The 17,615-nt window shown below is 39.5% G+C and overlaps 4 protein-coding genes across 15 annotated transcripts in view; 3 read left to right on the forward strand and 1 right to left on the reverse strand.

The window, feature by feature from the left end:
* Positions 1 to 1,298: 1,298 nt before the first annotated feature.
* Positions 1,299 to 3,618, forward strand: LOC134811449 (serine/arginine repetitive matrix protein 1-like). The gene is made up of 5 exons (XM_063818283.1): positions 1,299 to 1,523; positions 1,671 to 1,803; positions 1,940 to 2,040; positions 2,179 to 2,290; positions 2,439 to 3,618. Exons 1-5 carry the CDS (start codon positions 1,312 to 1,314, stop codon positions 3,102 to 3,104), a joined length of 1,224 nt encoding a protein of 407 aa, XP_063674353.1. The 5' UTR covers positions 1,299 to 1,311; the 3' UTR covers positions 3,105 to 3,618.
* Positions 3,619 to 4,063: 445 nt separating this feature from the next.
* LOC134826715 (uncharacterized) lies at positions 4,064 to 11,525 on the forward strand. The gene is made up of 16 exons (XM_063839205.1): positions 4,064 to 4,067; positions 5,850 to 5,984; positions 6,168 to 6,232; positions 6,392 to 6,556; positions 6,991 to 7,114; positions 7,224 to 7,438; positions 8,434 to 8,559; positions 8,718 to 8,803; positions 8,914 to 9,019; positions 9,210 to 9,392; positions 9,694 to 9,885; positions 10,008 to 10,181; positions 10,306 to 10,510; positions 10,644 to 10,729; positions 10,974 to 11,144; positions 11,445 to 11,525. The coding sequence occupies exons 1-16, from the start codon at positions 4,064 to 4,066 to the stop codon at positions 11,523 to 11,525; spliced, it is 2,118 nt and encodes a 705-aa protein (XP_063695275.1).
* Positions 11,526 to 13,682: 2,157 nt separating this feature from the next.
* LOC134811638 (uncharacterized) lies at positions 13,683 to 16,449 on the forward strand. 2 transcript variants are annotated; one of them, XM_063818655.1, is made up of 6 exons: positions 13,683 to 13,791; positions 14,090 to 14,217; positions 14,838 to 15,041; positions 15,240 to 15,482; positions 15,664 to 15,839; positions 15,959 to 16,449. In XM_063818655.1, the coding sequence occupies exons 1-4, from the start codon at positions 13,693 to 13,695 to the stop codon at positions 15,286 to 15,288; spliced, it is 480 nt and encodes a 159-aa protein (XP_063674725.1). In that variant the 5' UTR covers positions 13,683 to 13,692; the 3' UTR covers positions 15,289 to 15,482; positions 15,664 to 15,839; positions 15,959 to 16,449. The 2 variants fall into 2 exon arrangements, with proteins under 2 accessions (XP_063674725.1, XP_063674726.1); XM_063818656.1 differs by having other exon boundaries at positions 13,687 to 13,791; positions 14,898 to 15,041.
* LOC134811637 (E3 SUMO-protein ligase PIAS2-like) overlaps positions 16,415 to 17,615 on the reverse strand; it is a 46,121-nt gene continuing 44,920 nt past the window's right edge. For 10 of the 11 annotated variants that reach the window (XM_063818654.1, XM_063818652.1, XM_063818653.1 and 7 more), the window contains one exon: positions 16,415 to 17,369. In XM_063818654.1, the coding sequence (XP_063674724.1) occupies positions 17,238 to 17,369 (132 nt within the window). In that variant the 3' untranslated portion in view covers positions 16,415 to 17,237. The remainder of the gene's footprint in view (positions 17,370 to 17,615) is intronic. The other variant, XM_063818646.1, reaches the window with a different exon arrangement.

Consider the following 17,615-nt stretch of genomic DNA (forward strand, 5'->3'; position numbering starts at 1 on the left):
GTTCTGTCAGAAGGAAACCCTGTAAATAACATCGGAGTTGAATCACAACCGCTGCTGAAGAAGGCAGGGTATCTGCCTGAACAATACAGACTAAGAAACGGTGATACAACCAGAGTCTAGCATATATGACATCATTTCCCATTGAGTGATGCAAATCTCTTCACTGAAATGAAACAACCCAGTTCACACGCACAAGTGTACTCCAAGATCTTTACAGGATGACCAGAAGGAGCAGCTCACTACAAGCACTCTATCCAGAAGGGGTCAGTCACTGGTGCAGTACGATATAGTTCCACCTTCAGATCATAGATGGAAAGAATCGTGCCATACTTGTATCTTCTTCTGATTCAAATGGAGCAGGTATGAAATTTGGAGAGGAACACAAAAGGGAGCTTTGGTAAGTGGCTGCCTGTCGGATGTTTGGACTCCTACAATAGATTGAACATTAACCCTTATCCTTGCATGTGATACAAGAACATTGTTATTAAGTGTGGTGTATAAATGATGATAGAAGACCATCTGTTTAAATATCTCAGCGTGCAATTTTTTGCTATAATTAGTCATCTAGAATTCAAGATTGACAAATGCAAGAGGCCAATCCAACCGCCAAGTTATTTCTTGTCCCTCTTTTAACCAACTCGAAATGCTGTTTAAATAGGAAAGATCTTACATTTATAGAACTTATTCGCGTGAGCTACTCCCCAAAAACTTTGGTGTTCCAGATTCGTTGATGCTTTGATGACTTCCTGACAATAAACACTGGCTTACTTTGCCTAACCATGTCCAGGGAAGTTGACAGATAAGGCCGAACGTGATTACCTGCACCTCAAATGGAAAGGGAGTGGCCAAACTCTACTTTAAATCCGTAATACTTCCATGTTAGGATGCATGGAGGGACTGATAGAGGAAGAGGTGGAGGAGGACGGTAAGGTAGGTTCAACACTTTATTCTCATCCGCCGTGAGGACAGCCGTCAATGTTGAAGGCTATCAGCCTCCAACACGAAAGTTCTTAAAAAAGAGGTTGTCCCACAGTTAAAAAAGTATTTACTTAGGTCAATCTAAAATTGAATGGCAACCACTGTAAATTGTCCATTCACTCTAGATGTTTTAACACCAGTACAAACAAAATAAAAAAGTTTACTTGTACTGCAATAATTGTATCCCACCTAGCAGTAAACCGTTATAACCCATTTAAGCTTCTGAATGAGACAATGAAGACAACACTGATCAGATGAATGTAATACGTAAAATCTCTGAGTTACTTTGAAAGCTGTGACTCATATTCAGTAACTATCTCAAGATTCTCACTTATGTCTATCATACCTGAACGTGAAGTTAAGATAAAAGAACCCTTCTCTGATCCCACCAGTCTGAGCTCTAAACAACGGCAGGTCCTACTGAAGCGTGCTGAACTCTCCGCTAAGATTACCACTCCTGATGTTAGACCTGGGGAGGCTGGTAAAAGAAAGGAGCCTCTCAGGGGGAGGACTCAAGGAACTTCGGAATTCCCTGCAAATCTTAGGTTAGTTGGGGTCGCTTCAGGGGGTTATGGCGTAGCAAATATCTTAATAATATCAACATTAAACTAACCATCAAATTATACTTCATCTCACGTAACATTCCAATCTATTGTCTCATGAAAGAACAAGTTGTAACATTACTCCCTCAGATTGTCGTACCCTGTGGAGAGGTGTGTTGAGAGACAGTTACCCAGGAGTTACGACGTAGACAGAAGTCCTGCTCTCTCCAGACCTCTCACTCCTATACTCAGAGTTCACTGCACCAGACACTTTAGTAAACCTGTGAGTTTTACTCCTGTCATTTACTGCCTGAGAATTTTATAAAATTAACTTATTTTAATTTGTGAGTTATCTAAATAACTTTGCTCGCTGGTAAGTGGCAGTAGAAATTTTCACATAGTTAATACAAATCTGATAGGTTCCAGCAACACCAGTAAAAGTTGATTACCTAAAGAAGCTACCAGTAGATATCACTATATTGCTTCTACAGAAATACATATCTCCGCCGGATTTACTCAGGTAAAGTTGCCACCAGTATTCTATTCTTTGTCTTTCTACTTTTGTTCCACGTTGTATAAAGACTATAAAGTGAGCGATTCTATGTAGCCTTTCCATGAATACCAATGATCTGGTTTCTAACTAATATTTATTATACAGTGTCCGGGGAGTTTGTAAGTACTACCAGATGTTATGTGACTTGAAAGTTGTGAAACGGCGCTGGAAAGAACACCTCACCGTGGAGAAACTCAACTTTATCAACAGAGGAAAGGTAAGTCTTAGTGTGTAAGAGTGAGGTATCTCACTGACTAATCATACTTGATGCCGTGTTATTACTGTTAATTGTGTTGCGCTTGTATATAAATCTTTTAACTACCTAAAAATTTAAAACCTTACATAATAGTTCACAAAACCTTCAGGAGAACAGTAAAGTTACCCCGTTACCGCTGACAAGGAGAATGTCTAGGAGTAAAGGTCCTCTCAGCCCCATCCAACCTGCCCCCTCTGCTTCCTCTCCCGCCTTCAGATGGGGCTCCTCCCCCAAAACCCCCGTCCAGCACACACCATCCAGCCTAGCTCGACAACGTCCCCAAAGTCCGGATCTTCTTCCCAAACCTCGCACCATATGTCGGCGTTCAAACCCACCTCCCTCGCCTCTTGCATCACGCTCCACTCGTCAATCAGCTGCACTGCGCGGCACTCCTCAAGCTGCTGCACTGCGCGTCACTCCTCAAGCTGCTCCGACTCCGTTATCTCGTCCCCCTCCTCCTCGACACCCTCATAAACGGGCTCCCTCGGCTCGGGACATCAAATCAGACGACCTGCTGCCCACTCCTGAGAAAATAACCCCGAGTAAACGTAGTGTGGACGGTAAGAAGAAGAGGGGTGATGTGAGCAGGACCCCGTTTAGAACTCTAAACATGGGAACACCCAACTCCAATTCTTCCAGTAAGACAAGTCTCAGCTCCACTACCAGTCTCGTGACTCCTGATTTCAGGACAGAACACGCACACATTACTCCTGAGTTCAAGGTTCCTAGCTACTCAATCAACTCCAAATCTAGACAGCGTCTCAAACGTCTCTGAGATTTAGTGAGCCTTAAATAGGGAGCAATAAAACGAACCATGTTCAGCCGATCTTTGAAGAGACATATCGATTCGTCTGGGAAGAACGTTTAAAAATACGTTCTATAAGTTGCATAATTATATCTCGATTTTGTTATGATGGTTGTGTTGTGGATCTTTTACTACGACTCTATTCAGCTGGCTGAATAATGGGTTTATATTTTCATAACATTGTTAAAGCACTGTAAACGAGGATGTAAGTTGAGTGCTTTCATGACATTCCAATTTCATCGGATGCTTAGATTTTAAAATACCTCAGGCTGAGCCTCTGAAGTATTGTTGTTTTGCTGTAAAATTGGATTTAACTTTAACTTGGAGAGTGAAGATTATTCTAATTTAACTTGAATATCATTATATTGACTATATTCTGTTGTTTTTTGAAGTTGTGTTTATACCCTGTGAAATTTTCTGTAAACTGACACGATATTGAACATTGTTATTGTATTTTATATTTGATATTATTTGTCATTAATTGAACTGTAGTTTAACTTATATTATCAAAACTTAAGTCCCAAACTGTTGCACTACACAAAAGATTAATAGAACGATAAAATGTTTAATTTCGAATACATTTTAAATCCAATAAGCTATCAAAGCATCACGAACACCCCTCGCACCCTCATTTGAAGCAATCACAAAACCGAGAATATATTACAGTCCGGACAAGATGCCAGCCACTCCTCAGGCAATATCGGGACCACGTGACCTCGTTACCACTACTTCTTGACAAGTGGAGAAGCAATAAAGGCAACTGTTCTGACAGTACGAGGTAGTTTATTGCAGGCACAGTATTCCTCCTCTAGTCCTCACGCTCTCACATACGTCCTCCTCACTTTCTCGTTGTTAATTAGTTGCCACAAAACCGATTAGATAGTCCTTATGGCAGTGTGGTACGAGTGAAAAGCTGATCAGTAGGGATTATGGGTACGTCAAATTTAGTTGTTTCGTTCATTTTCATTGCTTTATTTGAACTTTACTGTGTTCTAGAATATTGTAGAATTCTAGAATCCTCGTATTTAGCGTAGCCGCAAATTAGTTGTATATGAGATCCATGAGGAATCGCCGTGATGACACAAATGTAGTCGTACAATTACTACAGTCCATTGCTTACGATGGCACCATCATTTCCATGGAATTCGTGAATGGCATTCAGCCATGAATATATGCTACCAGTACCATAATACTGAGGAATGATATAACAATTGATTCAATGACTTTATTGTTAATATTATTGAGGCCCTAATTCCATCATCCATGGACACCATTTAGCAGTCGCCAAGTAAAATGATGGAATTGGAAACATTCATGTTTCATTAGTTGTACTACTAATAGTAATATCTCGTAATCAAATAAAATGCTCGTGTTAAGTTGCAGAGTTTGCTGATTTGCAACTACAGACTGCAGAATGCAGATGGAACCATTACCAATGTCCAATACCATACCAATACCAAAGGATGCATTTGATTTGGAAGCATTGATACCCTCTGATTCAGTCATCTGATGTTATGGGAAGTTGGTCGTTTAGCTCCGGACAGTCTATGCACGGTCCATGCAACAACAAAAGAACACTCCATGCACAGTCCCTGCACACTGGACACTTGATGCACGGTCCCTGCACGGTCAGTCCCTGCACACTCCCTGCACGGTCTATGCACACTCCCTGCACGGTCTATGCACGGTCCCTGTACGGTCCCTGCACAGTGCACAGTAACATATAACACGGGCTAGTAGCCACTTGTGTAATTACTTGTGTTATTACAAAAGTGGCTAGTAGCCACTTTTGTAATAACAGCTCCTCAACTTCACATTACCAAACCGGCTACTAACCGGCACTTAAAAAGTGGTCACTAGCCGGCTACTAACCGGCTACTAGCCGGCTAGTGACCACAAAGTGGCTACTAACCGGCTACTAGGCGGTCACTAGCCGGTTTGGAAACTCGAGAAAGTAGGTCTGCTTTTGAGCTCAGCTAATAGCCGGCGGGTGACCGCCTAGTAGCCGGTTAGTAGCCACTTTGTGGTCACTAGCCGGCTAGTAGCCGGTTAGTAGCCGGCTAGTGACCACTTTTTAAGTGCCGGTTAGTAGCCGGTTTGGTAATGTGAAGTTGAGGAGCTGTAATTACACAAGTGGCTACTAGCCGGTGTTCATATGTTACTGTGCAGGGACCGTGCATAAACCGTGCAGGAACCGTACATAGACTGTCCGGAGCTAAACGACCAACTTGCCGATGTTATGATAGGCAAGTTGCGTGGTACATAGCGATGCCTGTACATTCATGTCGAGACTCGAGAGACGTTATTAAACTGAGTAGTAGTTGACATATTGAAGGTTACGTTGCTTAGTGCATTGCGCACATTAGCGACGTCTGTTACTGATGGTGCGATTGTAATATTTTAAGCACCATAATTGCTGCGAAATCTCACCTATCACTGCTTCGGATCACCAGATCGCTTCTTATTTGGAATCGTACGCCAACAAATTGAACCTATTAACTTGACTTACTTGACTTATGGCAGCTTCAGAGTCCGAGTCTCGATGAATATGATGTGTCTCCAAAGCTTTCTGTCCGCCATGGCGCGCCATAAGGTGTTCTTGAGTCCGGTGTCACTTCTTAATCTTAGGTTGTCGACGAAAGTGAGATTATTAATCAGTTCATAAAATCATTTTGTTATTAAATAGATCGGATGATTGCTGACATTACTTTTCAGATTTCGTCAAGCTGTATAAACCAAACGCGAAAATACTTAGTAAAGTAGGTCAAAGTAAACCTAAAACAAAAAGAAAAGGAAAAAACGGTGGTTTAAGACCGGCTGCTGACCCAGAGTCCTCTAGCTCTGATGGAGGTACGTTTTATTTACGCAATTTGTCGTCCCCTAAACCATTTCTATATTCGGAACAAATATATTTCCTTGAAATTTTAATTAAGTTCAACAATCAACATAATGGTAACAATTATGAATCAGAAACAGATATTTTAATCATCGTTGAATTTTGTGATCATTAGCAGTACAATGTGCGACTTTCAGGTTCAGTCAATTCGTGGGATCGAATTCAGGAGGAGTTCAATGATATAGTAGACAGCACTGGAAAAGTAAGTTTTAAAATACAAATTTTTCATTCAAGAAGGGGCTCAGGTCCTCTGATCTCAATGTTTAGCATACCTACAAATTGCAAACAAATGCCATTTTTCAACACTTATATTCTTATAATGATATAAAATACGATACTCTAAAAAACACCTTTATTTCAGGATGATAAAGGCGGGGAATACAAGAGAAAAAGCCGCAACATCTCAGTTTGCATAATAATACCCATTCTGGCTGTAATCAGTTACTCGTGCTACCACATCTACCAAGGACACATCTCCCACCGGCAGAGCAGGGCTAATCACAACCTGGTCGGCAGCAGTCAGCAGGTTTAAAATATTTAAAAAGGTTTTAAGCCTTCTCAGTGTTAATAAACAACAACTACTGTTACTATAACTGTTACAATCGGCAACTTAGCATGAAGTTCTCTATGTTAACTAATCTACCAAAACCTGCACTTCTCTAAGTTAACTAATCTACCAAAACCTGCACTTCTCTAAGTTAACTAATCTACCAAAACCTGCACTTCTCTAAGTTAACTAATCTACCAAAACCTGCACTTCTCTAAGTTAACTAATCTACCAAAACCTGCACTTCTCTAAGTTAACTAATCTACCAAAACCTGCACTTCTCTAAGTTAACTAATCTACCAAAACCTGCACTTCTCTAAGTTAACTAATCTTCCAAAACCTGTACTTCTCTAAGTTAACTAATCTATCAAAACCTGCACTTATTTTAGTTAACTAATGAATCATACCTGCAGTTCTCTAAGGCAGTGGAGGGTCTCAATGCGGAAATGTTGTGGACAATGATGTACATATACGGTAACCTTGACTACCCAGTGGTAGTTGTCAGTGATCTCAGGATTAAGAGTAACGAATCTCTAGGTAAATAAATTCAGTAAATGGTTGTCATTCTGTTCCTAAGTCCTCGCACTACTTAATTAGTATGATAATTAGATAGTTTTCACCGACCTAACTTGAATTTTAACCTCAGCTGAGATATCAAGTTGGCCCAAGACACTGGAGACGAACTATGCCACAAAGACCCAGTTTGTTCACGATCTAGAGCAACTAAGAGGTCAGATAGATGCTCAGCAGCTCCGAGCAGAGGAGGCTTTCAAAGCGTACCACGTGATGATAAAGATTATATATGAAGGGGTAATCCAGTCTCTACAAGGAGGATCCTTCTCTCTGGTCTGGAACACGCTGGTGAGTACTGCCCACTTTATTTCTGTGCCCCTGCTACTTGTCTGCCAAATGTTCAAGCTTTTTAGCTACGTGTTTCAAGTCTCGGACAATTCCCCCGACTATGATTTTAACAAATCCCCGAATGATCAATGTGGTCTGGCAACAGTTTGCGATTCTGTAAAATCTCTCTAGTACGATATGAGTTCGTTCCACCAACACCCAATATACTTGGTTAAAGAGAACCCTCCAGAAGCCCGATACAAAAGCTTCTTGTGCAATGCCCTGGTAAGTATTATATCGTGTTTGTTTGTCTTCTCCTCTGATCAGACCTCATTAAGTGGATATAGAAATACAGGCTGGACCAGAAATAACTACTTATGTGCACACCTCCAATAGCTCACGTAAATCTATTTCTTGTCTAATTTTCAGATTCATAGAAATTATCGTAATATTTCGGACCAGTGGGTCAGATATGAGTTGCAATGCCAGCAAGAGTAAAAGTCAACTTAGAACACCTTCGCACGGATTTAATTTTAGCGAAGGCATAATTTTTTTCAGTCCACTTTTCCGGCTTTTTTATGTGTAATCTGTAAATCTAAATGTGTTATTAACTCGTAATTTTTGGATGGTATTTCATTGTTTATTTTGATGTGTTCCTTATTTTAATTTTATCTTTATACATTTATTTTGCCTCAGGATTATTATATGTTTCAGCACGATTCATATTAAGTCAGACATTTCATTTGTTATTAGTCTTTTGCATGTTTAATTCATGTTTAATTCCTGTTTAATTCCTGTTTATGCCTGTTTATTCCTGTCTAGAATAAGCTGGCTGCAAATCAATGTTTGCAGCAGATTCCTAAGAACAGAAAAACAAAAAGCCGGTATACTGCATAGATACTCATGTCCAGTGACTAGATGAAGTGAACTTACCTTCCACAAGCAAATGCCTGGATTAAATTTTAAAATCCTGTGAGAGATATTCGAAAATAGAATACTCAATCTAACTATTGCAGGTGACGTATGAGACGATTATCTTCAGCAGATATCAGCTTTTCTTGATAGAAAGTGTTGGGGTGATGTACTTTATGAACGGCACCATCTCCCTTGATATTCATTCGCTGTTCATCGGCGCTCTCAAAGTATTCCAAACCTGCCAATTTCTGGACATTTTATTTGACCGTTTTTCGAGGAGAAAAGTTTTTATTTTTCATCTTATTAATCACTAACATCTCAACTGTTTTCAGCACACTAACAGTTAAATTTAAATGATTACCAAAATAATCGATAAACTCCCCAGCTTCACGACTACTCGCTACAGTTTTCACAGATATATGGCGGGGATACCATCCGGTCTAAGATATACCAGTCTCTCATCAAATACAGGTACTACTATTAACCTTATTCCCACTTCAACTAGCTATAGATATTCAAGTTGGTAAGTAATGAATGCATACAGGTTATTACCAATTGTCACTGTCACGTGTTGTTCTCAGCGGTGACCTGCGGACGCTATTAAAGCAGATAAGAGGTAATGCTCACGTTGAGCAGTCTCACAAAATAGCGCTCTTTTGGATAAACATCGGAATGTCATACGACGAGGTAAGAAAGTTGATCGAACAAAGAGTGCCTAAAAACAAGACAAGAGTCAATACTAACAGATACAATACGCTAGGCTTTCGGAAGTTTTGCATCAATAGAATATTTCGCCAATTAATTTTCAGCTGTTTGTTGACGCCGAGCATTCAGTTAAGTTAGGAAACAAACTACTGACTATAAAATAACATTTCAGCACATAAAGTCAATCCAGGACAGCGTAGCCGCGTCTGTTAACGAAAAGATGGCTTCAATGATAAAGAAAGCTATTCTTTATCAGTACGCTACAGAAGTAGTTCTTATCATCCTGTGCCTTATCTTATCTGTGTTTGCTGTAATCGACATCAGGAAAATAAAACAGATTTACCTGTACTTAAAGGTAAGAATAATGTAATATAATGTCTATTGTTTATGTAACTGGTAACGTACGCGCAATAGTTGGATCTCTACACTTTCATATTATCAGATCATGTTCATAATCTCAAAAACTCAGCGCATATGCCTGTTTATTAATTATTCATCCACCACAAACAATATTGATAGATAATCGTGGTAAGAATTTGCAATCAGCTTAAGTGTTTTGAATTGGGTATTGATAGGGAGCAGTAGGCAATGTAGCGCTCATAAGACATTATTGAGTATACACATTTAACACAACTCACAACACAATAATCCTGCAGTCACAAAGTGAGCGGACGAAGGTAACCATGAGGGTGCTCAAGATACAGAAAGACAAGTCAGAAGCGTTGTTGTTCAGGATGTTACCGTACAGTGTGGTGAGAGAGCTCCGGAAGTGTCGGGAAACTAGTAATCTATACGTGGGCAGCTATCAGAGTGCAACTGTTCTCTTCGCTGATTTGGCTGATTTCCAGGTTTGTACACTGTATATTTTGATTTGTGAAACATGCGGCTGAATCTAAATTGATCTTTACCTTATTAACGACACGGTCCATTCTGTGTTCGATATCTAAAGCTCCCTCCCCTCCCATGACAGCGGCTAGCAGCTAGAGATATGAGTCCGTTTGCGTACGTACGATTCCTGGAGACATTCTACTCGAGAATCTCAGAGGTACTGGAGTCTCACAATGTAAACGAGATTGAGACTGCTGCCGGGGAGTGTCTAGTGGTTAGCGGACTCCCTGATAGGATACCCAAACACTGCTCCGAGGTATCTCTAACGTTATCTTCCTTTTTCTCCAGATAGCACTCACACACCTCCCCTTCTTCTCCAGATAACAATCACACCCTTCCTCTCTCCTAAGTTAGCACTCACACCCTTCCTCTCTCCTCAGATAGCACTCACAGCGCTAGGACTCCGGAGTGTAATGTGTCGAGGACTTCAACTCGGAGTCCACGGAGACTTTGTGTGTTTCCGTCTTATACAGGGTATAGCTACTGGACCAGCCGCAGCTGGCATAATTGGGGTTAAATTGCCGAGGTTTTGTGTGTTCGGCGATACGGTCAATACTGCCGCTAGGATGAAATCTACTGCTATTGGTGAGAATTTTACTGTCATATGTTTTCAATGCCTTTTACTTTTGGCTTTCTAGAATAATTTTATGAAGGCTTTCATGGATCTCTTTTTGATGAAACCTGAGTTTTAAGAGACACTGTATTGCCTATTTTTCAGGTATGAGGATTCAGATTACTGATGTATGTTCGGAAGTTCTTGAAGAAGAATTCATAGTTTCCAAACGAGGCGTCATCTTCGTGAAGGTGAAAGAAGAGTACTAATTATTAACTTATTAATGCTGGTTACAATACTACATGCTCAATGCTCATCAGCCTAACATTTGAATAATATAGTGTTGGTACTGGCAGCATGAACACAATCTTGCAAATGTCAATATTTTCTTACGAAAAATTTAGGATTCCGATTCAAACCATTTGTGCCTGATCTTATCTGGTTAAAAGTGTATCTTACAAGAGACACAAGGAAATATTTAAAACGTCTCGGCAGGGTAAAGGAGAGATGGAGACTCACTGGTTAATTGGAGTCCGGAACAGCAACGAGGACCTAACAAACTACAACAGCAGTAACAGCAACTCTGGTTCCAAGATGGCTTCAAATGCCAACAGAAAAAAACGGAATAGTTGGGCAGAGCAACCAAAAGAGCAGCCCAAATCTAATGTAGGTTCCCTATTAGAGAGAGGGATGTCATATCAGTATTAGTTATCATGAATTTTTTCATTCCACCTCTTGACCTTTTAACTCCGTAAAACCCACAAATCCAGATTTACCAGAGCTCTTTCCTTTACAAACTCGGTAATAAATCGGGGTTTAAATGATGTATGCAGTTGATTCCCATTTGAGTTCAGTCGTCCACATCTTATAGTTATTCCAAATGCGGTGCCTAAAGCTTGTTAGCTGTTCAGCAAGGGATGAACCATACACTTACTTACAATAATGGTACTAACACTAATCTCTCAGGGGCGAGAGCAAACAGACGATACAAAGTCTAAAAACAAGCCCAAGACAGGGCGTACTAACGGAGGAGTGAATGGCCGCTAAATTGTAACCCCCTCTCTTTCTCTTTCACATCCTCTTCAACCGCTTATTATACAACTCTTCACACAACTGAACTCAGGACATTAGCACTCTGATATTTAACCTAGAGCTGCTGTGATTGGTTATCATGGCACTGTGAGAAATTAGCGACCAATTAGTGACCAATTAGCGACCAATGTGTTTGATTAATGTGGTTACCAGTCTGTTTGCATAATATGTAACAACTAATCCTAGTTTTCAGTAGAGTTGTTGTAACTTTAGTCTTTTCTCGTTAATTTCAGATGTTTTAGTTAGATTGTAACGTTGAAAATCCAGTTTAATGTGATACAGACAACTTAGTTGTTTTCGGTTTTTGTAACACAACCAATGCAATGGTTAATGATTGATTTCATCGTGACACCACATTTGAACAGAAAAAAGGTATCCCGGGATATCACTCAAATTAATTTGAATTTGAATTATGAAACTTACGATTTCATCTCAGATTTGTATTCTAAATTAAATTCCAACTGAAAAATATCTCACGTGAAGTTACAATCAGTATTTTAAACAAACCAATTGGGGGTCGTTCATTCGTCCTTGATAACTGCTCTAAGTGGCATAGTGCTATCCCTTTAATATCAATTGAATATCGGAAAGAACCAAAAGAAACTAAAACACGGCTTCATTTCATGCAAAGTAATCGTAGCTGCTGGCCAACCGGATTACATCAAGCACGCTATGTATAAACAAGGAGACAATATCCATTGATAAACCTTGTAAGCACAGATATATTTTTCGTAAACAGTCTTGAACAGAATATTGTTGCTCTTTTCCAGTCATCCACTTTTAAGCTTCATTCTATCAGCAATTTTAAATCTTTTAAGAAGTAAAAATCCCGTACTTTACTCAAGTTTTAATACGTTGCCTGTTTGAGTTGCCACCCTGTTCACTTGATTCGTGTTAATCGAAGCCATCTACTGAACATTATCATTATGTCTAGTTCTACTGACACAGCTTATGTTTATTTTAAACTATTATTAAAAGTTATTATTCAGTTCCACCTGATCAAACTAAGATTTTCTGAAGCAGCTCAGTTTCAAGATTCTTACCGCTTCGCCCTCATTTCCTTGCGATCATTGAGATAGCTGTTTTATTTGACAATTGCATAGTTTACACAATCAGTACCACCTACTTTACCGCGAACTTGCAGTTGTACTTCTCAAGATATGCGTTGCAGAGAAAAATGTGAACGTTTCGTGCTCATTTTCAAGCAATCTGCCTGTCTTTTCATCGACTTCTTATTAATTTGATGTATATATTAGGCTAAAACTAGACGGCACAAGGCATATTCATATCTGGTATTCTTAGTGACTTCGAATAGCACTTGACAGAAACCTAGTAATGAACAAAGAGACTCTTATTTCACAGTGCAATGTTGGTAAAGTTCATTGTTCCATCTGTAGTCTATGTTGGTAGTCTGATTTCTATAGGAGCGGTATTTAGATGGGTCCTGCAGTGAGTAGCTAGCTAGAATCTAGATTATACATACCAAACGTTTTCTGCCTGTTAAAGCCAATCAAGAATTAAATTCCATTTTCTTGAAGCTGAAGTTCACTTTTGGATTTTCTGAACTCAAGATTTAGCTGTTGATCAATAAGTTCAGATCTATGGATCGAGTTTCTTAACGTACGAATTATAATCTAGAGCGTTAAAACGTGATCACGTTTAAACTCGATTCTCGAGCCCTCTTTACTGCCAATGAATAGAATTGCCGTGAGATAACGTCTAAAGTTGGCAGAAATGTATTTGTAAAGTCGTGAGCAATTGGACAGACACTTATCATGCAGTCATCGCACGTCAAAACTTCATGCATGCTGAACGAAATGTGACGTAATAAATTACCATAAAGTTAAACTACTTATTATATTTCAACATGGCAATATTTTATTTCATGTTTTAATTTATCAAATTTTAAGTTTCTTAAGTTGATGACTTCTCGACAGTCGACTTGCATTATCACGTTTGTGCTTCAAGTTTTGTCTACAATCAACCGATCAAGCTTGTTTTAAAGACCATATAATTTTTATAAACAGTGCAAGTTATGCATCAAGTTGTTTAATTTTAATTAATAAGTAGTAAGTATAACTCTTTAAGTTTGCTGAAGAGTTGCATAGCACAGCAGGTGAATATGAAGAAGCGAGGACTGAAGGACCAAAAGGCTCAAAGAGCCAACATGCGTGCGACTGACAACAAACAACAGTTCATGCAATCGCTTCAGAACCTTCAGGTATTATTACCTAAAAATCATTTAAATTTAAGCAAGAAAACAATTTGTTGATTTAGGGGTCGTTCACATATTATTATTACGTAATCATCCGAAGGGGGAGGGGGTTTCCAAATGATTACGCGAGTTAAATTTTGATACAATAGCTACTGCTACATGTATGGTAAAACTGATTACGGAGGGGGTGGGGGGGGAAGGTGGTGTAAAAATTGTCCAAAAAGTGATTACGTAATATGTGAACGACCCCTAATCAACATTATCAACAAGGAAAATTATTTGCCTATATTTTTAATATGCACAGAGAAAGCGGATCTGCCAGCTGGATGAGGAAATGATGGTGATTAGAAGAGACTTGATGAACATGAACTCCCACCAACCAAACTACTTTTTAGAACCCAGTAGACCGAACTCTGCTCGACAATCCAGCAGGTATGGGGCAACCCTTGTGTGTCAGATTGAAGGGGTAGCGATAAGCTACCTCTTCAGTTCAATATAATGGTTTAAATTAAAAAGCCGCCCAATTTAGCAATCTTATAGAAAACGTACTAATTGCATTTGCTGTTGCAGGCTCATATTATTTCGCTCGCCGAAAAATCATTGATGCGTTTTCCGTTGTTTTTACCTAAACCCTTTACACCAACCCTAAATCTAGTCTGATCTAATCATAACAGCCCGAAGCTAACCATAACTCTTAACACAGCCCTAACCTTAATCGATCGATTTTGTGTTTCAGTTTTACTAGCCTGTCACGTGAAGCAAACCAGTTTGTTGCCCACAACTCCTCAGGGAAGCATTTTTACCTTACGTCACGGTCATAGGTCATAGGATCAGCGTTTCTAAAAAGTACATGCAGCGTCGATGTACTTTCACACCCTCAGGGCCTTTTCACGAGATTATTTAAAACTATGGGCGAGCGATTTAGTAGGAGCAGCATTTGCATGTACATTGTACAAGCAGCAACAGCAATTATAGCAATGGCATCCTGTAAACGTAACACAGCCTGCAAATCTTGCCCACCAAAGACTGCAAAGTGACAGTAAAGCATTCAGGCAGAATCAGAGGTCGAGGCCTGTGTCGAGACATCGAAGTCTAACAGTAACGATCCCCAGCGCTCGACCAACAACTGCTCCAGAGACAAGGGACCGGGATCTATCTCGACATGTCTCCCGGGACAAGGACCTGTCTCGTGAAACTCCCGGGAACTCGTCAAAAAAGCTTCATCCGGCTCTCTGCAGTCACAGATCTCACAAAACGTTAGTCATTTGTAATTTATTAAGAATAAGACCCTTTGGTGCATGGCTAAATATTGCTAATGTCACTTCACGATCAAAGCACTAATGGACGTTGCCCAATACTGTTACGATTTCGACCTTTAACCGTAAAAAGCAGCGTCTAACTGCCATAGTGCCAAGCTAATAGATTTAGATTTTGTCTAATAATTAATATTTCAGTCGGACAGGAGCAGAGGTGGGAATGGAAAAGGTCCAGTTGTCAGTCTAGATCAGTGTCCAGAAGCAGTGGCCTCAGTCTCCTCCAGATGGAAGAAAGGCAACACCAGAGTGAAACTGGGAGCAGTTCAAATCATGACACGTTCTCACCAAGAAGCCAAGAAGAGAATCGAGTCAAAACAAGACTTCTCTGCTAGTGCCGAGCTTGACACGATAAAATCGATCAGCAAGTGGCTCAGTATCAAGGTATGCAGAAGAATGGCTGAAGTTTTGCTGGCGTTTAACTCCCTTTTCCAATATAGCCATTTTAAAACATCACTTACATGAACTGTTACTTGAAAACAATATCATTCAAACATCATAGTCTAATAATCAATAATGTAATTGTATGTATCCTCAATCCTGTTAAAAGTAACCAATCGTCCAGAAAATGGCGGAGCAGCCCAGGGGAATCCCACCAATAGCAATGAGATACGTTCACTCCAGGCATAAAGACTGGAAGTTTGACCTTCCCACCTTCATGGAGAAGCAGTTTCCTCCAACTAATCTAAAGCAGAGTTTGTCCCAGAAGAAATCATGGAAGAGCAGAAAAAGTGCTTTAATGTAAGTTGAGTTGTGATCTAAACCCAATACAATAGTGTTAATATGAATCCCATGTCCCTATATTACTAAACATTTTACAACCAGCCACCACTACAGTACACTAACAACACATCTCCCAGAACATGACAGCAGCTAGAGCACTTCTCAAATTCAAGAGGAGACTAAACACTTTCCGAGCCAAGACAGAAGAAGAACGCCAGGCCGAGAAGATGTGGGAAGATTTGAAGAAGGTCAGATATCTGAGGATACCTGGACAAGCGACAGAATCCCGATCTATTCCTACACTCCGGATCTCGGCCTCAGCCGGCCCGACTCAATGCTTGACGATTATATGAATGAGGAAATCACTTTAGTGAGAAGAAAATCTGTTTAATTCTAAAAACGTGTGGGAGTTCAGTGACTTACTTCGAGAACGTGATACTTGTCACTTTTATAACAATCTCACTCATTTCCTTTGTGGTCATTACTCTTTATGTTTGATATTTGCATATCGAAAGATCGCGGATTTTTCTCAGAGGTCTTGTTATTGAATTTTGTTAAATTTCTCAATATATAGTTAAACAGGAAAACTACAGTTATTTTTGCAAACGATTCAGCACGGACAATCAAATTAACATAAATTATAATAAATAACTTTGTTTTAAAGCTCTGTGATAGCTGAAAAGAGCAAATCTGGGAATCTTGTCAGTATCAAAACAGCACTGTCATTTACAAAAAGCATTGGTTCACGATTTTAAAAAACCCCTTGTTTTAATAAAGCGTCTGGACTAAACGCCTGAACGATTATTCACTGTGAAATTCCACTCACTCACAACCACACAAATATCACGCCAAGCTTCTCTTGCGTCAACACTGTCTAGCAAAGTAATGAAACTTTGGCTAGTCCCTCTTTAACCCAACTTACAATTATTTTGTAGCTGTTTTGTAGAAATCTACCCCTTAAAAATAGACAACACTCAGTCTCCCCCCAATAATGATAGCAGTTGTTACGCAACTGAGATATACATTATTCTATACTTTTAAAACAACCGGCTAATTAACAACCTAAGAAAAAATGATTTAGGAACGAAATTCAACGAAAACAAATAATTTTGTGCCCACAACAACAGCTTGAAAACAATGAATTTACATATAGTAATTGCCAATAGTTATAAATAAAACAGTCGAAGAACGCTGCCCTGATCTGTTGAACCAAGAGTCAAATTTCCGAGTAAGCTAACAGTTCATTTGTATTCTGTTGGACAGAGAGAGAGAGAGAGAAAGAGAGAGATATTGAGAGAGAGGGCGTCCCTTAGTCAGATTTACCAAGATGGGTGTCCTTGGTATAGTCAATCTATAGTGATGATATTTTCGTTGTCTCTACTCCGACTACGAGAGGTTGGCACCTTTTTGAGGGGGTTAGTTGGGGGCGCAGGGTGTTGTTTTGTGATTGATTTTTTGTGCGCCAGGCTGACCTGCTTGTTGTTCTAATTGATATCGATGAAAGTGCCGCATCTTGTTCAGCTCTCGCATGAAGTTTGTGAACGCGGGCTGAAATATAATCACATTTAGGATAGAGTTAACAAATTTCATCTATATTCATTATGATTTCATACTGAGACCATACATGAACATTGGACGATTAAGGTATACAATTTTCATCAGTTTTAACTTTGTCAATGGCCACCGATCATTTATTATGACCTATACTAAAAACTGATGAACGAAATCTACGTAGCTGAAACAATCCATACATTTAGGATGTCATTAATGAGCCCATGTTATTTTCTTTCAATA

This window comes from Bolinopsis microptera, chromosome 2 (assembly GCF_026151205.1).
Source record: "Bolinopsis microptera isolate Bmic1 chromosome 2, MBARI_Bmic_1.0, whole genome shotgun sequence".
Lineage (NCBI taxonomy): Eukaryota > Metazoa > Ctenophora > Tentaculata > Lobata > Bolinopsidae > Bolinopsis > Bolinopsis microptera.